The sequence below is a fragment of the Idiotropiscis lumnitzeri genome, chromosome 20 (genome assembly GCF_059441095.1).
Source record: "Idiotropiscis lumnitzeri isolate Australia: NSW breed Sydney's pygmy pipehorse chromosome 20, RoL_Ilum_1.0, whole genome shotgun sequence".
NCBI classification, from domain to species: Eukaryota; Metazoa; Chordata; class Actinopteri; order Syngnathiformes; family Syngnathidae; genus Idiotropiscis; species Idiotropiscis lumnitzeri.
In genome coordinates, this window is record NC_142410.1 from 4,606,639 (window position 1) to 4,634,241 (window position 27,603).

Sequence of the window (27,603 nt, forward strand, 5' to 3'; positions counted from 1 at the left end):
TATAAACACCATAGTTATTTAAAATACAGCATTTCCATGAAATATTAGTAGAATAAGTGCAAATTGCATTTGAGTTCTGAGTTTTAAAGCCCATATTCAACAGCAAACTCGCCAAAATTTGAAGCGTCGCGCCGGTGAAGGTATCGCGAGAGTTGCGTGTGTTGTGTACTTTGCGAACAGCAGCGCGGCTCCACCATTTCGCTGCGCTAAGTCTCCTCCCCGCGACCGCTACATTCTGAGCCGAAAGACACTCTCTCCGGGTCCGTATTTTAACTTCTTCATCGAGGTCGACTGTTACCTCGTTGGGTACCGGGAGGCAGTTTGGACCACCAGCATCACGGATTGAGTGCGATTTTACACGGATGACGACTCCTTCAGCGAGAATTTAGTAAAAGAAAACTGGTCGGAAAATTCAGGTAGGTGGGAACTTAAGATGGCGGCCTTTGAAAGGGAGGGGGCCAAAGAGGAAGTCATGAGAGACTCGAGGGGAGCGCTGACTGACGACACAACACCAGCATACTACACATTGTTTCGCTTTGCACCTGGTAATGGTTTTCTGAATTAAAAAGCAACTGCGCCAGAACGCTATACTGCTAGGTCGTGGTTTGAATCAGAGATTTAAGTGAAAGGTGATTATCTGACTAAAAGAGCGTTTAAGTGTTCAATCATTATGGTCGCTCCGAAAGAGCCAACAGTCGAATAGAGCGAGCCCCCCCAGACCGCCCCGCACAAAATTCTGAAATGTATATGAAATTTAATAACAAATTTAATTGTCACCTACACTACAAGGGCAAGTAACCGGCATGTTTCATTAAAAGAAAATGAGCGGATTTAGTTGTTGCTAAAACATATTTGACCCCCCGTGTACTGACGTCACGAGTGATTGTCCCCCATTTGTAGTACATGCACAAGCGGCTTTTAATGGCACATTTTCAGCCGCCGTGGTCCATTTCAAAGCCACTTGTCACGTTTGAAAGCAATAATGGAAGCATTACATAACCGCGGGTGGGAATGCGGCGCCTGCGCGTCCCACGAACGCAGCCGACTAACTCCTGGTAGCTTGCTAGTTAGCTGCCTATTGCCACCCTAGCACTGTTGTTGTACGACGCTAGCTAGCTCACCAGCTAACCGTGTTAGCAAAACCGGCATTGCGAAAACACCAAATTTAAGTCCTCTTTTATGACGGGAAAATTGTGTTTTCTTTGTTTTTTTTTCTACCACTGTCGCTACGCGTCTATGCATTTTATGTAAGCCACCAGTGCTCGGGTGGCCACCGAGCACAGATGTGAATTGGCTAAATGCAGATTCCATTGGAGATGTCTTTGTAATTAAGATCCGGCTAGTGGTCGATAGTCCTTTTAAAGGGGACTTAAATGAAAGAGTGGAGGCCAACACTGTCACTCGCCGGCTAGTGGCGTGAGAGCGCGTGCTACAGACGTCTTCCTGTGGGCGATTGCAGCAAACACAAGTTCACTCTTTTTTTTTTTTAACTGCTGCTGCAGGATGCACACTCCATACACACAAGCTCAGCACACTGGGGAAAAGCAGCAGTGGCGAGCTAGCCAGCTAGTCACTCACCTCACACCTCGTGACATTTGAGATGAGATGACACTTTACCAAGCTGTCCTCTGTAACTTCTCACATCATGATCCTGTCTCTGTACAACAGGCGCGGAGCTAATGCATGCATGAATAAAGTTCCTTGTTTCTGTTTGCGTCCCAAGAACATGTGGAGGGGACCCTAATTTCAGCATCCTGGAAGTAGAAAGCACTGAGGATCCGTGTCTCTCTTCACAAACAGGTGAGGAGCTGCCTACCGTCAAATATAATTGTACTTAAACGTGGTTGTATACACAGTGTTCCCTTGTTACCATGGTTCATCATTTTCTTCCTCACCATATCACAGATTTTTCAGATATTGTTTTTAATGGACTTTTGTAATATACAGGGAAGTCTGAATATCAAGTTGCACATCTAAAGTAACATAGAAATGATAAGCAGCACTGCAGTTTACTGGAAGAGATGTAAAGTAATTAAAGGGTCGCTTCATTGACGTTAACATTGACACTTAGAGAATAGGTTCGCATGTAAAAATGACATCAGTACAAAAATGCACCCACCCAAAAGACTGTGGTGATTTATGGGCTTTTTTTTGTGATCAGATTTTTGACAAATTATTTTTTCCGGTTTCTGTGTCTTCGTCTCAGCAGGGAGGCAAGCTTGGTAATAATGCTTGATTTGTCAGTTCTGTTGTCTAAAACCGCAAACCTTCGCCACCAAAATGCCAATGCACATTACTACTCTTGTCCACTTCAACCTGTGAAAGTATAAAAGCGTTCTTCACAATAGTTTGGGTTTGTTGACATCAAACGTGAGCTCATGTGATCACCTCCACAAAACCAAAAATACCGTGCCAATCGATTCTCCACTTACACAGGCTGAAGCGGAGAAGAGCAAGTATGTGCACACGGACGCTGGCTGGTTATATTTCAGACAATTAGCTACACTGAAGTTAAGTTAGCAGGCGGGCATGCATCTTTACATTATTTTAATGTGTAGAGGATTATGTCAGCTCTATTGCTATTCAAAATGTCACCAATTCTTGTGTGTCAAAGATGGAAATGAAACGGAGGCTCACTGTCAAAGTCTTGTTTCCCTCCTTGAGTCGTCACAGAGTTTTTTTTTTTTTTCATTCTCCAGGTTCAACTTGTGGCAGCAGCGAGGAAGGAGGCTGCGGGGAGGCGGCAGTGCGGCAGCGAGCCTCTCCGGCTGTGGATGTGCTGGGTGGCAAGCCCCAGGCCGCACACAATGTGTCTGGGGAGTCACCTGGGCATGTCTCGCAGCCGGCCGCCGCTGCCCCCCGCCTGCTCCCTCCTTTGCCAGAGAGTGTGCACTCGGCATTCCCGGTCATGGAGACCGCTTCTTCGCTCCAGGTTGCCGGTGCTGCTAACGTCTGCATGTCACGGGGCGAGTGCGTCGCCCAAGTCGACGGAATCAACTCATCCAACACTGAGGACTTCAAACTATGTTCCCCCCTCACCTCACATCCACAGAATACCAGCGAGTTCGGGGAGTTGCAACGTGGCTTACATACTGTTACTAAAGAGACAAACATCTCCAATAGCAACACGCTTCATATTCAATCTCCCCAAGCTGACGCTGGGCTTGTGGAAAGTTTGCAGTATAACTCAGCGAAAACACACTTGGAATTTGACAGAAAACACACTAGTGGAACTGTTGCCGCCCAGGCTCAAATCTGCGTCACCGCCTCATCCCTCTCAAATACCGGAGAGGACAGAGCGACTGAGCAGTCAGGTCAAACGAGCGCATGTCAAGATTCAACGACACCTTCACCTGCTGCTTCGAACTGTGGGGAACAAGTTAACCTGCCTGGAGTTCTCGAAGCAGTCCGGCAGGATGTTGTCCACATTGAGATGGAGGATGCGTCAAACAAAGCAGCTCCCCCTTCTTCTGAAACACTTGAGACTCCAAATGCAGGAGGACTTGTATCAGGTTCTCCACAAACGTCCGTGTTGTTCAATAGCACAGCACATGCCCAGACGGGCTGCGTAACTGACGAACCGAGCGACAGTTCCCCCAAGTCCACCGCTGTACGCTCAGTGCTCGACACGGGCCTGCTTGTGTCTTTGCACGCCGAAGCAGAACCGTCTCAATCCATAACGGAAACGCCCATGATTACTGAACTGGTGCATTCCGCTGACTCGCAGCAAATCGTGGTGGTCAGCGAGGCAGCGCACCTTGGGGGCGGCTGGTCCAACGTACACCTGAAGCAGAGTTACCTCCTGCAACGCTCCGATGGCAGCGTGTGCGAGGCTGCCATCGTCACCGAGCACACGCCGGCTGAGGCCAAGCTGTACGAGGAAAGCGTGCAGGCCGATATGGGCTTGGACACGCAAAACGTGGAAGTGTATCAGTTTTGTGGCCTGGTGGAGGAAGTGGCCGAGGAGACGGTTTGCGTCAGTACCAGCGTGCAGATACCTCACTCTCCGGGATATGAGGTCAACCTGTTCAACGCTTTGTTGGACCCCTCCGAGGACCTGGAATCCCACCTAGAACCTTCTATCCATACTATTACTGACAGTGACACAGTCATTATATCCCAGCAGGAGCATGATGCAGGCCAAACACAGGTTTGCTCCAACAACAATATCCACAGTCTCTCTGTAGCTGCAGTGGGACAGCACCTTCTACTAGACACTAGCTCCAACCAGGTGTGTTTGCTTGAAGTGGACTCATTCCCCATGGAGCAGACTCCGACACAAGTCTTGATGCCTTGTCAGGTGAGTGAGGATGGACAGGAAGCGGAGGGACATGCTGCTCTTTCCTCGCTCGTATCGCCGGTAGGTGCTGCTAAAAGCGAGCAGGCGGATGTTCCAGACGCCACGCCGGAGGCCTGTGCTTCCTCTTCTGCAGGAACCAAAGAACCTCTTCCATCTGCGGGTCCATCCCAGCATGCTGCTGTGTCCACAGGAGCCCAACCGGAGGCTTTCATCGCTCACCCTGTAGGAGGTATTAATCCAAAGCTGCTGCTCATCCATCCAGGAGCAGCATCTCTCCTGAAGCGGGCAACTTCATTCCTCAAGCAGGATATAGACTCAAAACCGGAAGACAATCAGGGCACCCTGGCGTCCAATGACTCCCTTGCTGTCGGTTCTTCACCCGCGCCTGAGAGCAGTGGAACAAGCGATATGAAGCCAATCGCCAGGCGGACTGCGGCGGCTTTGCATTGTAGCCAATCGGAGGCCTTAAATGTCATTAGAACTTCAAGCCCAGCGCCTCGCGCGTTTGGTGAACAAAGTACCGTCACGCCGTCTACATCCGGCGCCACGGACCTGGCAACAGAGCACGACTCCCCCTTTGAGGAGGATGATGAGGACGACGACGATGATGAGCACACGGGGGATGTGGATGCCGTTTCGGGACAAGTCAGCAGTGAAGAAGATGACAGCGACGAGGACGCAGAGAGACTGGATGAAGAAATGACCACTCCAAGCTCGTCACGCAAGGTAAACACATATTTAGCGACTTGACTGTGTTGGAAATCGCTCTGTATGCCCTAGATGGAAAGTTTGTCACGTTGTCGTGATTCTTAGCTGTGTACTGAGTATAGGTAATTCCGTACATTGCCTTTATACAGTAAAAAAAGATTTTCCGTTTTTGGGTTATTGTTTGATTTTAGCAACTAGTAACATTTTTGTAGCGTGAAAATAGCTTTAATATATGTAGAGGAACACATTAGTATATATTAAGGTGCTTTCTTGTTGTTAATTGTGTAAAACACAATCAGCTTAAAACTGTGTTATTTATATATGTGTAATTATGGTATTTATTTGTTCAGCATATGACTGAAGATCAACCCTCTGACGTTGATCCAGTACGTAGCAATTATGTGACCGCAATGACGTAGTTAAAAGTCAGCTCGACTAGAGTTCCGAATCTGTTTTTCATTTGACTGTTAACTAAACTACAGTATACAATCTTCATCTATCGGCTTATGTCTCCCCTATCATCTACTGCGTGATTAAATGTTTTTGTTCGGGGCACTTAAAGACAAACGAGCATTCACCCGCACATTCACATCTGTGGACAATTTAGAGTATTGAACATGTTTTGGTGATGTAGGAAGAAGCCTGAATATCTGGCAAAAGTTACACCAACATGGCTAGAGCATGTAAACTCAAGTCACTCAACTCTTGACAGCCGGTGACCAGATTTGAACCCCTAAATTCAGATCTGTGAGGCAAACATGTCGAGCACTCATGTACCGTGCTGCCGTGTGAAATATGTTACTGATTACTTGACCTTGGTGAAGGCACAGTGAGACCACAATGAATGCAATTTTAAACCCGTTCCAAAATACAATTTTAATTATTGAATTCTGTTGAATTTTTTTATTTTAAAATGTGCACAGTGTCTTGTGGCACAGTTGCATCCTCTCCATGTTTTTTGGGTCAATTAAAAGCTCTGACGATTGTGATGATCATATATTTTTGAGCACAAACAGCGTATTTCTTTTAAAACTTTAATTTGTGTGGCATTCAGGGGTAAGCATGGAAAATTGGTTTAATTGGCATCTGGATTATGAGAGTTGCGTGGAAAAATGTATCCCCTGTAAGGAGTTTTAGGAGCGCAAAGATGTTGCACTGCTGTTAATCATATATGCAGCATGTTGGCTTGTTCTACGCGCATCTCTATTTTTTTAACGTTCGTTTCTTTCATGCAAATATGGAGTACATAGTGCAAAATTCTTGCGCAACGGAATAGTGAGAAGAAATTCTTTTCTAACTTACTATTCATGTCTTCTCTGTGTTGGTAGTGGCTAGCACATGGGGCCTCACCCTCCACATCTTCCTCATCCTTCCTCGAACCGTCACCCGGCGGCGACTGGTCCGGTTCCCGTCGCGACAAGTCGTCACCCTTGCGAGGACCTCATGGCAAGTTTGTGTCTCCCTCCTCGTTCGGGGGCTACACTTCCTTGTTGTCTCCGCCCGATCAGTCCACCCCACAGCGGTCGCGTGGAGAGCGGCGCTCCGACATGGCTGAGCTGGCCAAACATGTAAGTGAACCAATATGCCGTTCGCTCTTTTACTACTTTATCAGGTTTGCGATGTCACGCAAGATAATTTTCAGTTTGTTTCACAGTGTTAAAGTATTAAAGTTTTTGTACTATAATACATCAGGGTTTATGTGAATTTATCTTGTAATGGGCATTGTTTCCAGTATTACTTTAAATGCTCAGATTAGATTCAGCTTTGTCATTACGTGTGCAACAAGTAAAAAGCAGCGAAGTGCACGGTAAATAAACATGCTTCAATATGTGTCTTAAGTCTTAGTCACAGAACATATTCAATTTGTAAGTCAAGGTTGAGCTTTATTTTGCTATTTCCAAATGAATGTTTGTGCTTGTCCCCCAGGAGGCCGACATAGAGCACCGAAGCCAGGCGCTGAAGCGAGAGGGTTTTTGGTCCACCAAGCGCCTCAACCGCCTGACTGAGCCACCTCGGCCCAAAGTGCACTGGGACTACCTGTGCGAGGAGATGCAGTGGCTGTCTGCTGACTTTGCCCAGGAGAGGCGCTGGAAGAGGGGCGTGGCCAGAAAGGTGGTCCGAATGGTGATGCGACACCATGAGGAAGTGAGGCAAAAAGAGGAAAAGGCAAAGAGAGACGAGCACGCAAAAATCAGGAGAGTCGCGTCCTCTATCGCCAAGGAAGTTCGGGCTTTTTGGAGCAGTGTGGAGAAGGTACATGATGCCATTGCAAAGATTTTTGTTTAACCCCCCCCCCCCCCACACACACACACCAAGCTGTGCAGTTTGGTTCGGATTTGTACCCTTGCCACGTATGATGATTTTACAGCTGTTTTTTTTGAGTGTATATATTTTTGTGCAACATACACTGTATTTAAAAAAATCGAATGCCACAAGATTTAAAATAAAAAATAGAAGAATAAGAGGATGGCAAAAGGGTTAATTGCATTTGCATCTTGTTTGTCTCATAAAGGTGGTCCAGTATAAGCAGCAGTCTCGTTTGGAAGAAAAGAGGAAAAAGGCTTTGGGCCTCCAGCTGGATTTCATTGTCGGCCAGACGGAGAAATACTCTGACCTCCTCAGCAAATCTCTCGCGCCTGCCAGCCGGCCTGAACCGATTCCGTCACCTTCCAAGACATCTGTGCCTGCCACCGCTGATGAAGACGGTGAGAGCTGTCTGTCACATGAAACCCCTCCCCCACTAAGAATTATATTTAATTGGAAGAAATTAAACTTAATATAACTGTCATTTGCTTTCTATAAGCCAAAACAAAATTTATTAAATTCAGAAATTGGATTTTTGTGAAGCGATTTTATTATGAAACCATATCTTTTAGCCCTATGTAAAAACCTTCAATGTCTCTGTCCTTGTTGTGAAGCTGATCTCCCACAGAGATGTTGTCATAGTTACCCATCATTGACACTTTGAGTAATAGAAGCAATGGCTATTGAGTGTGCTGTACCGTTTATCACAGGCATCACCAAATGGCGGACCACGGTCCGGATGGTTCGGACCGGACCCATGACCAATCTATGATGATTTTTTTCAGGGCGCATTCGCAAACGTTGGCGCTGCAATTCTAGTAAATACGGAAAAGGCGTCACTGATTTGAGCCAATCAAATCTTTTGTTTACGATCCACTGCCAATTGCGCAACAGACCGAAAGCTGACAGTATGCCTTGCTAAAAAGTTAGCAAGGTCGATGCGTGTTGTTTTCATTGAATGGATGGAGAAATTTAGTTTCGTTCTGGCTGCAGTGTGCATAATATGCTCCGAAACCGTTGCTACATTTCGAAGCGCCACTACGAAACAAAGCACCGCCCTTTTTTGCAAAGTTATCCGCTGAAGTTTGAGGTGAGCGCACGCAAAAACATCGAACTTCGAGTGCAGTATAACAGATTTTTACATTTTCGTTTACATCCCAGCGGCATGCAAACGAATGTTCACTAAAAGTATCATGGATTTTGGGGAAACATAAAATAACATTCAGTGATGGGGAAGTTGTGAAGGAGTGCTTAAATGCGGTTGCACAAACATTATTTAAAGGAACACACAAAGGCCAGATGTGTGAAATAATCTACCAAATCCCAATGGCCCTGACTCCGTTCCAACCCAGATTTAAGTCATTGGCAGGGCAGTCACAAACTCATTTTTCTCATTAAGAGAAGTTAAAAAAATATTCAAAAGAAAAGGTGGTGTCAAAGCTCATTTTGAATTATTTTTTCATGAGGACAGCCATTTTTATTGATTATGTACTGAACATGTTGACCTGTTTTACTTGGATAATTAGGCTTTCCGTTTTTTTTAGGCTGATAACTCTTTGATTTAAGAAAAAAAGGCAAAAGATGTTAACTCGATGCTTAGCACAAAGTGGCACTCTTAAGTTCCTGGAGCCACATTTTCTTGAATGTGAAATAAACGCCTTATATTTGTTTGACTGGCAAAGGTGTTTAATGGGAACATTGCTAAATATTTCGTATATAAGTGCGCTCTGTTGAAAATGACTAAATATTGAAACTATATAAAAATGTGAACATAGGCTAGACATTAAGGGAAGTCGGACTTTGGGTCGGACCTTTTAATTGGAAGAAATCTTCGTCGTGGACCTCTGTGACTTTTAATTGAATACCTCTGGTTTATCACATGGTCCTATTCTGAGATTTTGTAATGCATCTTAAGATGATCGTCAAAAGTGGCACAACAGGCCCAGGACCACGTCTTGGCCATCAAGCCTGGTCCAACCTGTTTGACTGTGCCTCTGCCGCTGCGCTATTACTCAGTCATCATTCCTGCTCCACCAGGGCAGCCTCGCGTGACTCACACTTGATTGATGACGACTACATGAGCTCTGACTGACCTTGAATGTCTAACCTGGTCCCGTTCACTGATTTCATCTAATGTGGCCTCGAAGCATTTCTGAAAACAGTGAAACCCCTTTTACCAAGATGGTGATCCAGACGCTGAACTTTTTTTTTTAATACATCTTCCACAGTCTTTAAACACATCACTATAAAACATTAACATATACTTGAAATTATTCAAACACACTTTTTTAAGTATTCCTTTGTGCTTTTTCTCATTCTTTCGCGCACATGTCGTGCCTCAACATGGTTCTACACTGAAGTCGTACAAAGTTGGACTTGCGTGTAATTGTAAAAATCCATTAACACGGTTCTTTAAAAGTCCTTGATAAAGCATGGTGCACAGGATGACCCGTGATATACCAATGAAACATTGTAGTGGCTCACTACAAGGTGTCCCCCGTCATACAGACCGAGACTTTGAGCCTCCTTGTGAGGAGGAGGACGACGAGGAGACCATCGAGGTGGAGGAGCAGCAAGACGGCAACGACGCCGAAAGCCACCGCAGGGAGATCGAACTACTGAAGGAGGAGAGCATGCTGCCCCTTGACCAACTGCTCAGCACGATGCAACGGACGCAGGTGTAATACCCATCAACGCCTACCAAAAAAATGAATCCGTCTTTGTGACATTGAAAACTAAATCTCGGGAATGTGTTAGTACAGAAGCTGGCAAACTTGCAGTTTTCTTGATAATGAAGTTCGGATTTATGTGGCCCACCTTTGCTTGATATGAATAAATCACAAATTGTCTGAGTGCTTCAGTTGCTTCTTAAACACTAAAAGATTGCGTTGCGCAGGACTCTGTCTCGGATGAAGAATGCTCCCATGAATCGTCGTCCTCTGCAGAGCAAGAAGAGGAAGATGGAGAATTTGCTGCTAATGAAGAGGATGGTGAGATTCTTTTCAGTATTGACCTGCATGGTAATGTTTTGCATTTATCTACTGCTAACGTGCTAACAGCAACATTTAATGGTCTATTGGAAGTCAAATTGATTGGTTCTTTTTGGTGTGGTCATCAGCTGAAGATGAGGAAGACACCATAGCTGCCCAGGAGAAGGTGGAGGGAGATGTAGATCATGCAGAAGAACTGGATGACTTGGCCAAAGAGGGTGTGTTTAATTAGTATGTTTATTTTATTGCTCCCAAATTGTCTGACATCCTCTTCTGCCTCCTGTAGGAGACATGAGCATGGAGGAGCTCCTGGAGAAGTATAAAGGAGCGTATGCCTCTGATGTAGAGGAGCCCTCTGCCTCCGGCTCCAAGGTAAGCTCGGATTGGGAGGTGTCCGGCGATGAGGAGGAGGAAAGTGAAGATGAAAGTGACGTAGAAAGCAGCACTTCCTCCTCAGGTATGGATGAGATTCTTTGCAATAATTAACCAACAGCGTTGTGCCTCATTGATGATAAACGAGTGTGTCCTGACAGACTCTCCAGGGGAAAGTGAGGAGGAGGAGAACAGTGAGAAAGATGAGAGTGAGGAAGAGGACGATGGTGCAGAGGAAGGGATGGAGGTCTTGCTAAAGGAGGGAGACCACAGCCCGTCTTCATCAGGCTCACGGCCCAAGAAAGAGATCAGCCACATTGCAGCCACGGCGGAGAGCTTGCAGCCCAAAGGCTATACGTTGGCCACCACCAAGGTGAACTTGTGTTCCTTAACAACTCTGCTGCCACTTGATGAATACGTAGCGAATATGTCCCCCTTTTTCTTTTCTTTTTTTCTTTTTTAATTTACAGAGCTGAGTGACAGATTTGGCCAATTGCAAATGCATGATAATTCTTACCAGGAAACATTTTATGAAAACACATCCATGCATTAGGCTGACTGTTGGTAACTAGTTTTGCTGCGATTTTAAAGTTTAATCTCCAGTCACCTATGTTGCGACATCACTGAAATGCAAAAATACCATGTTCTGATCATCTGATCTTTTCCAACAAAATATTTCCTGGTGTGAAACGAGATCCTGCCGTCACGCCCCCAAACTGTACCTTTGAGTATTTCCAGTTTATATTGTGTTTTACAATGATACAATGATGAAGTTGTGATTTATATGGAACTTTATTTACGAAGTGTCACTTTCCTGTGTCGTCAAGGTCAAGACGCCCATCCCCTTCCTGCTTCATGGCACACTTCGAGAGTACCAGCACATCGGACTGGATTGGTTAGTAACCATGTTTGAGAAGAAGCTCAACGGAATCCTGGCAGATGAAATGGGCCTGGGCAAGACCATTCAGACCATCGCGCTCCTGGCTCACCTCGCTTGCGAAAAAAGTAGTGTTGATGTGTAATCTCACACACATTTATTTTTTTTAGTCTGAAGGTTGTTTTTGATGGTTCATGTCTTGCGTGCAGGTAATTGGGGCCCTCACCTCATCATCGTCCCCACCAGTGTCATGTTAAACTGGGAGATGGAGCTGAAGCGTTGGTGTCCCGGCTTTAAAATCCTCACCTACTTTGGCAGCCAAAAGGAGAGGAAACTGAAGAGACAGGTAATGACTTTCACAGCTGTCTTAGTTAACCTACAGTGTTGAGTAATAGCTTATCAGAGCTTTTAATTGACCCAAAGTGAAGGTAGATAGGAGTAGCTGCCATTCCCTAAATGTAGCTATGCATTAAATGATACAACATAATTTATTACAAATAATTGTGTGGACCGCCGCGCTACGACTCACGGCCTCCCGGGATCCCCAGTTTGAGAACAACGGCTATAACAGCTTCTGTTCTCCTTAACAGGGTTGGACCAAGCCCAACGCCTTCCACGTTTGCATCACGTCGTACAAGCTGGTGCTGCAGGATCACCAGGCTTTCCGACGCAAGTCTTGGCGCTACCTGATTCTCGACGAAGCGCAGAACATCAAAAACTTCAAGTCGCAACGTTGGCAGAGCTTGCTGAACTTCAACAGGTCTCTACAGCTATCTGAATGAGCATGAGTCACAAGAGATTTCCGAACCCACAAGTCCAAATGTCATTCGTGTCATGTGGTGTTGAATTGTATCCTTCCTTTTCTCGGAGGAGTGCGAACTGACGCTGTTTTCAATTGCAAAATTGACTAATCAGATGGTCAGGATGATGAGACGGATGGATTCATTTTATTACTGGCAGAAATTCAATTTAGATGCTGCTCTGAATGTGTGAAAGTTCAATTAATGAAGGCTTCTAGCAGACAGCTGCTTTTATTGTCTTTTTACGGTCATGTTTGTTATTTTATGCAAAAGTACTTTTTTCCTGTATTCTCATTTATAAGCCTGTCATAAATTATAAATAAATTAGTCAAGGTAAATGTTGGCTTTGTCTTCTGAATTTCAGCCACAGACGTCTGCTGCTGACAGGCACTCCTCTGCAGAACAGCCTGATGGAGCTGTGGTCTCTAATGCACTTCCTGATGCCGCACGTTTTCCAGTCGCACCGCGAGTTCAAGGAGTGGTTCTCCAACCCACTGACTGGCATGATCGAAGGCAGCCAGGAGTACAACGAGGGCCTGGTCAAGAGGCTCCACAAGGTCCTCAGGCCCTTCCTGCTCAGGAGGATCAAGGCAGACGTGGAGAAGCAGATGCCGAAGAAGTACGAGCATGTGGTGCGCTGTCGCCTCTCCAAGAGGCAGCGCTTCCTCTACGACGACTTCATGGCACAGGCCTCGTGAGTAAAGTTACTTTTTGGGCCTTTCTGTCTCTGTGTTGTCTCACCTCCAAATTCCTATTTATTCTCAGGACCAAGGAAACTTTGGCTAGCGGGCACTTCATGTCTGTCATCAACATCTTGATGCAGCTCCGGAAAGTGTGCAACCACCCAAACCTGTTCGACCCTCGACCCATCCAGTCTCCCTTCATCACCAAGCCTATTGTTTTCCATACCGCCTCCCTGGTGCTGGACGCCCTGGAGGTGCCTCCTCTAAAGGTTGGCATCACCAAAAACATTGTTTCCCAACCTTCAGTGAGCCCACACACATACCGTATTTTTACGGCCATAAGACGCGCTGCATCAAAGGGCGCAACACCAGTTGAGGTTGCTATTTCCGTATTTAATGCATATACTAGGCGCGCCGCACTACGCGAGCAGCTCGCGCTAGCTCAGCTCGCCCTAGCTGTAGGGATTCAATCCCTTAAGAGATTCGCTGCCAGAGGTATCTCACCAAGTCAATGACAGATGTCCTTAAACTATAAAGAATCACTGCCAATAACACTGACTCTAATCAATAAGAGGTGTCATGGCAACACGTCTACTGGACAACGTCAGGGGAGGGACTTCACTGGTCACCTTAGAGTCACGGTTTCAAATCAAAACCAAAAAAAAACTCAGCATACAAGCAAACAATGAAACAAAGAAATAAGATTAACACAAAACATGTATCTCTCATGCCATCTATATACCCAAAAGAAATAAAAATAACACAAAAAGATTATAGCAATGGCTTCTTGGGAGCCGCTCAGACTCAGCCAATCACATGGCTGTTTAGAGAGATGTGCTGTTGTGCTTTGGGCTTTTTGCAGTCTGTTGACTAAACCTGGGACGTTTCTTGCTTGCAATAACATAAATGATAAGACAGACTACAACATTGTGGACAGCTGCCCTTTTGTCCAGCTTTCTCCTACACCATCACCCAAACACCATAGTCACATAATGTAGAAGTCACGGTCAATTGGAAACATAGATGACTCAGACTTTGACCAGCAGGGTGTGCTAACATGCACTCCGAACAGCCCAATCAGTAAAAGGGTGGATGGTCGCGAGTGATGCTTAGTCTAGATAGTGGGCGCGTCGCTTTACAAGGCGCTTTGTTTGTTTTGGGGAAGATTAGGGACTTTAAAGAGCGCCCTATGGCCCGGAAAATACGGTAATTTACATTAGAAATATCACCAACTATTTATTTTAAACCTATTTTCTCTTTAGTGCTGAAAACCCCCATTTTGCCAATTTTGTGATCAGGCTAAATCCCTTTCTCACGTAAAAGTACTCCTATGGTGTCTTCTTGTGGCGTCCTAGTGCCAGAAAACTTGAAGATGAAGGGATAAATTTCATTTAGTGGCATTTTGCCACCATCTGACCTTTTTGGAGGGGTGTCAGTTACTCACAGTTTTTCACTGATTGCTTCTTGGACGCAGTGGTCGTGTCTTAATTTACTCATAAATTTGCTTACTCAGTGTGAAATGTGGGCATGTTTAGTTGAACACAAAGTTAGTCTGTTGAATGAATGGTAAAAGGTGGCTGCACAAATTAAGTTGTACGTTCTGCCATCGAGTTGATGAGCAGTTGATTGTTCTGCCTGTCACTATATGTACATTGCTGGTTTAGATTATTTTTACTGTAATTTTGTTTCGTGAAAGGACAGTTGTTAGGAATTACTGGCTCAAACATATGAATCATGGGTCGTTTTTACAGCTGTGTTGCAGAGTTTTTTTTCCCTTTCTTTCATCCACATGCAGCGCTGTGACCTTTCCATGTTTGACCTCATTGGTTTGGAGGGCCGCGTGACTCGTTATCAGGCAGATGTCTTCATACCAAACCACAAAGTCAGTCGCCAGCTCATTCAGGAGATCATGGACTCTCCCGAACCCCTGCCAAGACCTCGAGCAATCCCCATGAAGATCAACAGGTACATAGCCATGTTTCTATGTACATATGTTCTTGATGATACGCACTCATTTTTAAGGTTTCAAATAGAAATCTGCAGAATAAGAATCGTACAACCTCTGCCTCAATTTGAACCAGGAAAAGCCCTGAACAGGTAATGCCGCTACTCTATAATGGTGTCTGATGTTTCAGGATGCTCCTCCCGCCCCCCAAATGTGACAGCCGCTCTGCAGCCGTAATGAACAAACCGACCTGTTCAGTGCCGCCTGCAGCTCAGACGCCCAAACCTGCAAGCCCAGAGGCCCCAGCGGCTCCTGCGTCTGCGCCTACACCTGCACCAACACCTCTGTCTGCACCCTTACCGGCACCCCCGGCTGTGCCCCCATCTGCGCCCACACCTGCTCCTGTTGTTCAACAAGGTACGTTATGCATGAGATGACGTCACTTCTATTTCCTGCTTTTTGTAAATAAAGTTCTGGACCAAAATTCTTTATGCTGTAATTGTTCCTCCCAACATAAAGCTACCACTCTAGTTCAACATTCTAATTAAATCTATATCATTTAAGCTCAGCGTTAGCTTTTCAGCATTCAACACAAGTTCAACATAAATGGTGATCTCGTTTTTTTTTCACCCCATTACAGTGATGTGTTCTGTGACAACCGCACCCCCTCCCCGCGTCTCTCTGCTTCCTGGTGCTCAAACGGCCGTGAGATCCAGCACTCCCAAGCATGTACTGACGGTGCGCCCTCCCCCTGCTCCGTGCTCCACCGGCATTCCCGCTCATCCGACTCCCAACCCTGGCAGCATCATGCCACAAAGGGTTCTGCTCAGTCCAGACATGCAAGCCAGGCTGCCTTGTAAGTCCTTCACGTTTACTCATGCTCATTCTGCCATGAAGAAATATAAGATCCCAAGTGCGCTTGCCTCAAGATTTTTCACACTCCTACCTGATGTTTACTGTAAAACTGCGGCATAAAAGCAAGAGAATTAACTATGCATATTTATACAACAAAATGTGTGACCAAATCATAACAGAAGCGCCATTTCTTCAGTATTGTTCCATGAGAATATACAGGATAATAAAATCTTTAGAAAAATGAGAGTGTGAGAGTGGGTTTAAAATGTAATTTTCTTGTCTGCACCAAGCTGGTGAGGTGGTGAGCATCGCGCAACTCGCCTCCTTAGCAGGGCGCCCTGTGTCGTCGTGTCAGGGCAGTAAACCAGTCACCTTCCAGCTGCAGGGTAACAAACTGACCCTCTCAGGAGCGCCCATACACCAGGCACCACCCCCACGTCCCGTACAAGGTATTTATTTATTTATTTATTTATTTATTTTAATTATTGGCGGTATTTTAATAAATTGTTGATGTGATGTGCTTCTCATTAACTTTGGGACCTATGTTTTCCCTATTTGAATGACACACTTTTATAGATGTTAAGGGGAAAACTAGTTACCAATTTTTCTTCCCTGCAGCCAATGTGATGCACCTATTGTCCAGCGGGGGGCAGCATCATCTTATCAGCCAGCCCGCCCAGGTGACCATCCAGAGTCCAGCTGCTGTACCCACTGCCCACCGACTTACTCCCAGTACTCCCTCTCAAGGTGTCTGAGCTCATCTCTTCAGTTGCAGGAGTTTTTAAACTTCTTGGTCCAAAGACTCTTACAGGGGACCTTTTTTTTCCCAAGGAACCCCCTCAAATTTTGTAAGACATAGTTGTTCATACGTTTACAGCTGCAGATTCTAAATACCTTATATAATTTCTCCTCAGTGTCGGCTTCGTCCGTGATCAGCAGCCCCGGGGTCGTGAAGATCGTCGTGCGTCAGGCACCAGGCAAGGAGGGGGGCCCCGTGCCCACCTTGGCCGTGGCCCCGTCGCCTCGCGTGGCTTCCTCGCACCCCCACCCAAACGCAACCCCTGTCCGAAACACGGCCACGCAGCAGGTCGTCCAGCGCACCCCCGGTCCTGCCACCGCTCACTACACTCTAGCCCCCCCTAGAACCCTCAGCACCACCCCCAACCAAGCCCAGCCCCTGGTCCCCATCCTCAAAATAGTGCCGCCTCCTCCGCCTTGCACTGAGCAGCCAGGTGAGAGAACTTAAGTTTTTGTCTCTCAATGAGACATGTGCATGAGCAGAAGTGGATCAGAACCAGAATTGGAGGAATTGATTCACACGGCTTGACAATTTTTAAAGATTTTCTTGGCTAAAACATATAACGTATAATGACGAAACTTGGTATTCATGACATATGACAACACGACTTGACAAGCAACTAACCCGGTCTAATGACTTGACCTGGCTTGTTTGAAAGGTGATTGGGGCTGGACTTGACTTTCTTTTCTTTTTATGCCACACTAACTTTGGTTTTGCTTAAAATTAAAGGTTAAGACTTGAGGCTTTTAACAAGCACATGTGACCTAGTCCCACTTGGCATCTGATCTTCAGTCCTCTTTCCCGCCTCTTTTTTCCCCACTCCCTTTTAATTTGTTTACTTCAGAGTGTGTCTAGTCGTGCTGATGCCTTTTCCTTCATCCTCTTCAGCTCCAGCAGAGGCGACTACGTCAAGTGCTACATCCAAACCGGCAGCCCGTGATGTCACCAGCACCGCCACCATTACCATAACCGCAACCGCCACCGCCACCACTACCACGCCAGCAGTCGCCAGCACCAGTCAGACTCCAGCTACAATAAAGTCTAAACCCAGTGGTGCTGCGAGAGCCTATCCTCCACCCTTGAGAAGGCCCCGACCGCTTCCTCGCTCTCCTTTTTACATTGTAAGTTTGGACAAATTTTAACATTATGTCAGCATTAATATAACAAATTTGCAGTGGTTTGGCTTCTGTCCATGCAAATGACATAAAGTGCATACCTAAATATGGGGAGCAGTATGCCAATAAAACAAGCTTAATCAATCAAATACTCCTCCCTACCTAATCTCTAGATTTGGTGGGGAGATTAGAAGACAAATTAAAAGATCTGATGTGATTATGACGTCACATAAATCTGACATGCCTGTATATTTATTTTTAACAAGACATTTTTTAAACGGCTCTTTTTATAGAGAATAAAGGCATTTTACAGACAAGAAAAGCATAATGTGAGCATAGTTGTATTTTAAAATTCACTTGTTAAATAACTTCTCGCTTTGACATGATTGTCAACCTTACCTTAAAATCCAACTTAAGTTTCATAAGATGTATAGCATCCTAATAAAATGCGTCCTTGTTACTGCAAAGCTTACAACTTCTTTTCTCCAAAGTTGGCAAAATTTGGGGTACACTTCGGTAGTTATGTTTAATTGTCATGCGCCTCATGAGGAAGTTACTGGAAATGTTCCTCCCCTATTATGTAAGTGAACCAAAAGAATTTCAGATCACCTGATTTTAATTATTCGCAAAGTTCTAGTGGATGAGAAATGTAGATATAGCTGTGAATATTTATGAACGGTACGTTCTATGCTTTAAGCACCGCTTCTCTGGTGGTCAGTAGGGATGAAATAGAACTTCAAAAGTGTCATCTACATCCCGACCTACCTCTTCATTTATGTTCCCCCCCTTCTCCCTCCTGTCAGCCGTCTCTGGCCGAGGCCCTCAAGAAACAGCGTGCCGGCAAACTGGACTCAATCTTCAGGGTCAGCGACCGCCACTCTGCTAAAAAGCCCGTGTTCGGCAAGGAGGTTCTGGATTTCCTGACATTCCTGCCCGGGCCCCGGCCCTCGCCTGCTGCTCTACGACCTGCTGAGGCAGAGTGGAGCCGTTCGGGCCACGGCAGCTGTTTGGTGTCACAGTGGCGACACCCTCACGACTTGTGGAGTCACAGTCACTCGGTGGGGGATGCCATCCACAGCATTGAGGAGAGGTTAATGTTGCTGTCAGACATTGTGGACCGGTAAGTTTCAATAAAATTGCATCAGCGACTGTGGCTCTCCTTGCTTACATGCAAGAGCATTTCACTACATTAATTGCTGCATGTTATATATTCACCCGAGTGACGGTTTATCTGAAGCACACTCACGACTGGTCCTAACTTAAAAACATGTTTCAAATGTCCTCAGAAGAAAAGTAGAAATTGTTCTCTTTATTGGCAGGTTTACGTTTGCTATCCCACCAGTGGAGGGCGCTCGCATCACAATGCACTGCTGCCATCCTCCTCCTTCTCTGCGCCGCCAGGAGGCTGGGTTCTCCTCGGAGCTCTCAGCACATGTGGCACCACTCACTCGTTGCCTCCATCGCATCCAGTGCAACATGAGGACTCAATTCCCGGACCTGAGGCTCATCCAGTATGATTGTGGTAAGAAGTATTTTTTTTTTTTTTTTTTTTTGCATAGATGAATATTGACTACTTACATAGGTTTAGGGATTTGGGGTTTTCAGGTGAAACTATTAGAGTACTAAAACACTGAAGAGTCAGAAAAGTGCAAGTTTAGAAAAGGTTGAATTAAATTTGCCTCTAAATGTTATAGTGCGGTGGTCTCCAAGCACTGGGCTGTTTTTTTTTTCTCTCCATCTGTGCCGCCTAACCTCTTTGAACCTGGCTGCAGAGATGGAGGGAAAAAACAAAAATTGCACACAAGATGCTAATTGTCCCTGTCGTATTTTGATCATATAAAACACACAAGCTAGTGAAATGAGTAATGACAGAACGTACGAAGCTCGCTCATCACACTATAAGGCCAGCATCCCCCGCGCCCTTTCTTGACATTATATGGCAAGCACCCACCCCTCCCCTTTGCTGGTCCACAAAATTTTTGGAGTTGTATGAACTGGTCCCCAGTGTAAAAAAGGTTGGAGACCACTGTTATAGTGCATCTATGGTTCGGGTTGAAATTTTAACGACCAGCATAATATTCTTAACTTTTTAAATTGTGTTTCAGTCATGATTAGTGGCAAGTGTTATTTCTTTTGTGTATGTATATTATGTCCTATAATATCAGGACAGTGTTGTATCTATTTATTTTGCTGTTTCAAAGCTTGTTTTGTATCTGGAAAAAAATCAGCAAATTAATCCTTGACGGAAAAATACAAAACAAAAAGCTAATCTTGTTTTGAAAAATGTTGATTATTCTCTAAAACAAGGGAAAAAATGACTACAATCCAAGGCCTTAATTTAAGACCATATTGTTGTTGCACTCTACAGCAAAGTGTCCTGATTTTGTACTTTGTTTTCATCTTCCTTCAGGAAAGCTGCAGACTCTCCACCTGCTGTTACGAAACCTAAAGACAGGCGGTCACCGAGTGCTGATCTTCACGCAGATGACGCGTATGTTGGACATCTTGGAGCAATTTCTCAATTATCACGGACACATCTACCTGCGGCTAGATGGCAGCACTCGGGTGGAGCAGAGACAGGTTGGTGCTGATGTCTGTCAGCGGTTAGGGACTTCAGTCACATGACTTGACTCGAGTCAGACAGTTGACAATTTCAGGAGGTGGCGACTTCGGGACTTGACACGTCTTGCTTGTTTACGATTTACATGCTTGATTTTTGCCACAGTAACATGGCTCTTTCTTGACACTTGATGGTTAAGACTTGAGGCTTACTGATGACTTGCATATTTATTCCCACCTCTGAGGTCTCTTTCTGGACATGAGTGCCAACGTTCTTGTTCTCTTGCAGGCCTTGATGGAGCGCTTCAACGCAGATCGGCGGATATTCTGCTTCATCTTGTCAACTCGCAGCGGAGGCGTTGGCGTAAACTTGACGGGTGCTGACACAGTCGTGTTCTACGACAGCGACTGGAACCCCACCATGGATGCCCAGGCCCAGGATCGGTGCCACCGCATCGGACAGACCAGAGACGTCCACATCTACAGGTAGAGTCTCAAAACTTGCCAATGGTCTTGTTGTGTTTAGTTTTCTTTTCCTTTTTACTCCTTCATTCCACATCCCAAGAACATGCATGTTAGCTTCATTAATCATTCTGTATTAGTGATTGTGATGGTGATTTTGTATTCGTCTTCAGGCTAATCAGTGAACGCACCGTGGAGGAGAACATACTAAAAAAAGCCAATCAGAAGAGGATGCTGGGAGATATGGCCATCGAAGGAGGGAACTTCACCACTGCCTTCTTCAAGGAGGTGCAACTTCCTGCCCACGTAACCGATGAAATCACTTCTGAAAAGCTTGCAAACTTTGCCTCTGCTGTTCCTCAGCAAACTATCCGTGAGCTGTTTGACGTCAACGATGGTGAGAAGAGGGAGCCGGCTGTGGAGGTGTCAATTCCTCACGCCGAGGATGAGGAAGCTGGCAACAAGCAGAGCACCACCATTCTAGAACAGGTTAGATCAGTGATTCTTATGCCAGGTTCACGTCAAATCCGTTGCGAGCATTTCTGGCGGTGCGATAGAATTCAAGTCTGCAGTTTGAATTTGATTGCGATTGAATTGAAAGCTGGAGTTTGCGCGGGCAGGCGGAGTTGTGTGCGGGACGGAGTGGATGATGCGTTTGGAGAGGTGGGATGCAGAGTGAAGCACTGAAAATCCATTCATCCTTTCACTGCAGTATTAAAATAAATAAATAAATAAAACAGAGCGCTACAACGCGGCCAGGTATTAATAGCAGCACCTGATGGTGAGAAAGAAAGTCTGCATTTAGCACCCAAAGTGTTTGAGACAACCGAACTGACAAAGCAAACAATATTACTTCGCTTGCCTCCCTGCTGTGAGGTTGACCACTGAGACCGGTTAAAATTAACAAGCTGAGCTCCAAAAGGGCCTGTGTCATAAATCTCATTACAAAATGCCCTTAAATCCCCACAGAGTCTTTTAGGGGGGTGGATTTTAGTATTGATGTAATTTTCACATGTATACCTATTAAATAATGTTAAGGTCAATCAATTGTCCCTTTAAGAACCCCCGGGGCCAGAAGATCAGCATGCAAGCAGTTTGCTTGCGTCTTTTTAAAGTGCTCTAGAACTAAATTTGAGTTGAGCTCATGGACTGAAATGACGCAACCATCTTGCAGGCTCTCTGTCGTGCGGAAGACGAAGAGGACATTGTAGCCGCCTCCCAAGCCAAAGCAGAGCAAGTTGCCGAGCTGGCAGAGTTCAACGAGAACATTCCACTGGACGACGCAGGCGAACAGGAAGAAGTTGAGGAGCTCTCAAAAGCGGAGCAGGAAATAGCCGCTCTGGTGGAACAGGTGAATTATCATCTAAATTATGTAACATTAGTTCACTTCAGTTCTGCTGCTTTCCATTGATTTACACCAATTGTCCTCAAATTGTATTGTCATAACAAAATACAAAAAAGATTTTTAAACAAAATAATATTAATAATTTTTGTGTCAACAAATAACTGAGTTATGTTTAATCAGCGCTAGGATTATGAGGCGGTCCTTTGGGAAAAAAAATCTCCACTCTAAAGAGTGCCTGGACACAAACCTTTTTGAACCCCTTTTACTTCTGTTCCTAAACTAAACCTAAATATCTTCTTTGATGTTCCCAGCTCACTCCTATTGAGCGCTATGCCATGAACTTCTTGGAAGCCTCCTTAGAAGATGTCTGCAAAGAAGAACTGAAACAAGCTGAGGTAAGTCTTCAGTAACCTGGCAACGTCTTGCTCCCAGGACTTCAAGTTGACAACCTTGAATGAGTGTCTAAATGTGATCTTTTCTGTTTGTTTAGGAACAAGTGGAGGCTGCCAGAAAGGGTCTGGACCAAGCCAAGGAGGGGGGCCTCAGGCTGCATGCTTCATCTGATGAAGATGAGGTTCTGTTGACGCAAGCCTCTGTGGAGCCCACTCCGCCTGCTCCTGCACGACGTGGACGCAAGCCCAAGAACAAGGCGAAGGTTGTCACGTCAACAAGGACTAGCGGTCGTCTGCGTGGGGCTTCGCCTGAAACCGAGCCTGAGCCCACAACGCATAGGGAAGTGCCTGCCCGCGCTGGTCTTAGAGGACGCAGCGCCGCCAAAGACTCTAGTATCCCGTCTCGCACAGACCCTCCAAAGACTCCAACAACCAGGCTGCAGGATCCTTCCAAATGTTCCAAAGCCTCGTTGTCTCCGGCCAGTGACCAGCAGGCCGTCATAATCAAGCCTCCGGCCGGTCCAGTACCTTCCTCGTCTTCAACGTCGTCCCCTGGAGAGAAGCAGCAGAGTGCGGCTGAGACTGAGAGCAAGACCTCCAAAAAAGGCAAAGAGGAAAGCAGGATTTCTGAGTCCTCGCAAGAATCAGTTTGTCCAGTGGACCATGAAGTAAAAGATGATGAGGCTAAAGACCAAAGCGCCATGTCTCCGCCCTCCACCAGCTGTCGGTCACCTCGCAAGCGCCAGTCTGCCGACGAAGAAGTCCTGAAGGGCCTTGTGGACGATTCGCCGTCAGCCAAAGTCCTGCGAAAGCTTCCGGGTCGGCTCGTCACTGTCGTGGAGGATAAAGAGCCAAGGAAGAAGCGGTGGCGAGGAAGTGGAGCTGGAGCATCTTCAGAGGAGGCGTCAGTGGAGGAGAATTCAAATGAGGAGCCAAATAAAGAGACTTCATCTTTGTTCCCTGACAGCAGTTTGAAAGACACTTTGACAAAATCTTGTCAAGACCAAGACTCTACACCGAGTCCACCTGTGCACCTTCAGCCCGTCAGAGCTTATCCGCCGTATTCTCCTCCCCATCTGTCCCCGGACATGCCCGTGCTGAGGAATCTTCCAGTCCGCCGAAGGCTGGAAACAGAATCTCGCATGGCAGCTCAGCTAGGAGAACAGCTGCATGCGGGGCGAGGAAGGAACCAGCACAAGAAAACGGAATCTCCACTGAATAAAGATACCTCTCCTGCTTCCCCCGAGGCCAGTGTCAATTCTGTTGAGACGCCCACGAAAAGAAAGAGGGGCCGGCCCCCTAAATGTCCTTCCAAGTTACCTGATCTCAACAACACAGCGCCTCCTCCTCCCACACAACCTGTCTCTCCGTGTGAGGACGGGAGCATTTCCCCAAAGCGCAAGCGGGGTCGTCCCCGCAAAGACTCTGTGAATACTCCAGACTTTCTTTTTGATGGACACAAACCTAAAAAAGTGACCCCTGCTGCAGATGTATCCAATGAATCCAATACTGATCCCCTGAAGTCAGACAGTACAGATCAGGACTCTCTGTCTGTCAAAGCTGAGGAAACTGACTCAAGGACTGTCGAGTCTGCATCACGGACAACACACACAAATGAAACCTCCTCCCCCCTCTCAATTTCAACAGTCCAAGTTGATACCGCACTAGAACCTCAGTTAGCCTCCCCTGATCCTGTCGCCATCCCATCCTCGGACCAAGAGACAAGGACAGCGACACCAAACCAAGTGTCCACTGTCCTGACCCCTGAAAGTATCATAAGTCTAGGACAAGTACCCGTCAATCCTGTCTTGTCACCTCCTACCGCTCCACAATTTTCGATACTTTCTGATGCTCCATCTGACCCGTCAACAGAACTTGACTCTGCCAAAACCACCACTGGTGCGACACCAGCTGCTTGCCCTCCACCGCCACCATCAACGATGGTGGAGGCAGACGCAACATCAGAACCAGACGCTGCCATCCCATCAGCCATAGAGTTCCCGCAGGCACCCACTGCCCCTCCTGCTGTTTCTGATCAGCCAGCCCACACTACAGAAACCCTTAACCATGATACAGCCATCTTCTCAAGCCAAATTGAAGACACAAAATCAAACATGCCTGAGCATGTGTCGGAGCAGTCAAACACCAGCAAACCCACATCTGCTCTGACCGTCACGGCCTGTGCACTTGATGCACAGCTTCCTGCGGAGCCAGCAACAACCGAGCAACTTGCAAACACATCTGCTCCACTTTCTCCAACCGTCACTCCTCCATTAGCAGCAACGACCACCATAGATGCAACACTCACCGACACAGGCATGTCTACATCCGATGCCTACCCAGAGGATTGCACTTCTGCTGCTTCACCCCAGTCTGAACTAGTCACTCCATCGTCTACCACAAGTAGCAACACGACCACCCAAGTACTGACGAGCACAGCCCACACAGATGTACCAACCACATCAATGACCGCCGCACTTTCTCCTCAAACATCTGCGGTCACCTTTTCACAAGCAGATACCTTATGTGCAGCCACTTCTTCCTCCAAAGAGTCAGTAAAGACCCCTACTACAGATTCACACCCGCCCCCGTCTGAAAAGGGTCTAGACCAGACCCACATAGAAGTGGATGGTGTTCAGGCTGAAGAAGACACACAGCTACACATCAAATGGAATGAAGTGGAGATATCTGCTGAGGCCAAATCCATGGAGAAAGAAGACCAAGTGGAAGACGTGGACAAAAGTGCCTCTGCCCCTGAAAGAGAAGTCAAGGAACCCCTTGAGAAGCTCAAGACTCTCATCCAGAAAAGATCCCTCAGTCGTCAGAGCAGCCTGGAGTCGGCTCGTTCCTCATCGCCCTCGTCCGGCTGCTCCACATCCACCCTTACTCGTCAAGCTCACCATAAGAGGACGTACGAGAACAGACATCCGACCAAGAAGCGGCGAGTGGACGTCACGTCAGAGACGGCGACGGCAGACACACCGGAAGAGGACGAAAGCGAGAGGGACCTGGCTGTGACTTCATCTCAAAGGAGATCTGGTTCCTCGTCCTCCTGCGACTCTGACAACGATGACAGGGGGAAGCAGCGCCTCTTGACTCGCCAGCTGCAAGACCGGGACCAGAACCAGGGCAAAGTGCACGAGCAGAGCAGCAAGCGCCGGGGGAGGAAGCCTGCCCTCAGCTCCGACAGCAATGCCAACACATCCACTGGCGGTGACTCTGGCAGCGACTCGTCATCTGTGAGGATTACAAGGAAAATAGCAGGTTCTTCTCGAGACAAGAAAGCTTCTGCTAACCGTGCGGCCCCACAGCCCCCAGAGCCTGAAGTCCTGGGGAAGCGGTGCTCGGCACTCAACGCAGCCGCCAAGCTTCTCGCCATGAAAGGAAGGGTGGACACCCCTGGTCACACCCTTCGCAAGGACCCTGCTGCTAAAGCTGGCGGGAACGCTGCTGTTGCTGGTGCTGCATCTGCATCTCCTGACCAAAAGAACCAAAAATCCAAAAGTAAAACTGCCACAGCTTCTCTACAGAACAATTCTGTGACCAAAAGTAAAAATGACAGCAAATCCTCACCACCCAATCAGGCCAGTCGACCCATGTCTCGCTCCACTAGGCAGTGCCCGGGGTCCCTTGCACCCCCACTGCAAGGGCCTGAATACAAGAGACCTAAAGCGGATGAAAAGGATGCAGGGAGTCAAAAAGTGGCAAAGGCAAAGGAGGGCGACAGGGAGGTGGCACAGGGCCGGAGCGCCTGCAGCAGCGATGGCGAGGTGGAGGGCGAGCGGCCGGACCACAGCAGTGGCGGTGCGGACGGCGGGCGGCTACAAAGTAGCCGCAGTCGTAGCAGTAGCGACAGCAGCCGGCGAGCGCACAGTGTGAGCTCCCAGAACACGGACTGCAAAGGGGCCAGCTCTTGTGCCGCCTCCTCGGGCAGCGACCGAGACCGCAGCGCTGAGCGGGGAGGCAAGGACCAGCAGGCCCCTCGAAAGGGCGGCCGAAAGCCCCAGAAGCTGACGCAGGAGGCGGCGGGCGTCTCGGGGGCGGAAGGCACACCAGACCGCGTCCTGAGGAGTGTGGCGGCAGCAGCGGCTGTCCAGGCCCGGTCTCCAGCTGCCAGCACGCGGTCCTCGGCCAACCAACGTCACTACAAGACATGAGCGTCAAAGCCCTGGAGCGTGAGGTGTCGTCACGGAGCGCGTCCGGACCTTCGGGGTTACCGCACAAGTCCAGGGACCTCCCGGTGTCTTGGGCCCCCTCCCCCTCCTTTACACTTGAAGCTGGCCAGGGGGTGGCTCAGGGGGAACGGACTTGGTAGTAGAGATCCACATGAGAGCAGGCTTGGCGGCCGAGTGGAGGTGAAGTGTAAACGTGGTGTACTGTCATAATTTCAGGACTGAAGAGAAGTCTCGCAGAAATGGCTGCTAGCTGGAGCTTCTTTGCGTTCTCTCGGTTCTTCTTATTTGCACATCTCACTTATTTTTCTTTCTTCCATCATCAGATCATCTCATCACGGAAACGATGTGATATGGTCCCAGGGGACCCGAGGCGAAGTTACTGTAGTGTTTCTAGTGCGTCAGTGCCTCTTTGGCCTTGTGAAAGGGTTCAGACCTGAGTTTGCCTTGTGAAGCACTTGATTCTGGTGTGTGGAGCTTTTCCCTTTCTTGGGAAGAAACCCCCCCCTTACCCCCCAAAAAATAAACTGAAATTTCTGGAATGATCAAGGAACTCATTCTGAATTTGTGCCACCAAATTGTTTTTCTTGTCACGTCTTTGTTCTGTAAAACATAAACGGGGACATCATACGTGAATGGAGCGGTCGACAGAAGGTGACCTGCAATGAATTTCATTTCGGGTTTGGGATTGAAGATGCAGGGCAGGGTGTTCGTTTGGTTCTGGTAATGGTCTTTGTTTTTTTTGTTGTTTTTTTTTTTTGTCAGTTTGTTGCATTCCTTCAATCCCTTGTAATAATTCCACATTGTTTTACTTGAACAATTAAGACAGTTACTATTGAATAAAAAGACCAAAAATTGAATGTTTTTATTTTTTTAATTAATACCAAGTTTTTCTTCGTACTACTTTTCAGACTAGCAGTACATA

The 27,603-nt window shown here is 46.9% G+C and overlaps 1 protein-coding gene across 4 annotated transcripts; it reads left to right on the plus strand.

Moving 5' to 3' along the window:
* Positions 1–169: 169 nt before the first annotated feature.
* On the plus strand, positions 170–27,538 carry srcap (Snf2-related CREBBP activator protein). Of its 4 annotated transcripts, none has more exons than XM_088284789.1 (32): positions 170–416; positions 1,669–1,800; positions 2,700–5,026; positions 6,337–6,576; positions 6,935–7,261; positions 7,521–7,713; positions 9,821–9,990; positions 10,209–10,302; positions 10,431–10,520; positions 10,589–10,759; positions 10,836–11,047; positions 11,502–11,679; positions 11,761–11,897; positions 12,142–12,311; positions 12,716–13,045; positions 13,117–13,303; positions 14,830–14,999; positions 15,170–15,396; positions 15,620–15,835; positions 16,125–16,283; positions 16,453–16,581; positions 16,749–17,066; positions 17,522–17,754; positions 18,552–18,868; positions 19,068–19,270; positions 20,159–20,328; positions 20,597–20,793; positions 20,943–21,057; positions 21,133–21,258; positions 21,944–22,120; positions 22,426–22,509; positions 22,605–27,538. In XM_088284789.1, the coding sequence occupies exons 3-32, from the start codon at positions 2,909–2,911 to the stop codon at positions 26,661–26,663; spliced, it is 11,517 nt and encodes a 3,838-aa protein (XP_088140915.1). In that variant the 5' UTR covers positions 170–416; positions 1,669–1,800; positions 2,700–2,908; the 3' UTR covers positions 26,664–27,538. The 4 variants fall into 4 exon arrangements, with proteins under 4 accessions (XP_088140915.1, XP_088140914.1, XP_088140917.1 ...); XM_088284788.1 differs by having other exon boundaries at positions 1,724–1,800; XM_088284791.1 differs by having other exon boundaries at positions 1,724–1,800; positions 16,749–16,811.
* The last annotated feature ends 65 nt before the right edge of the window (positions 27,539–27,603 follow it).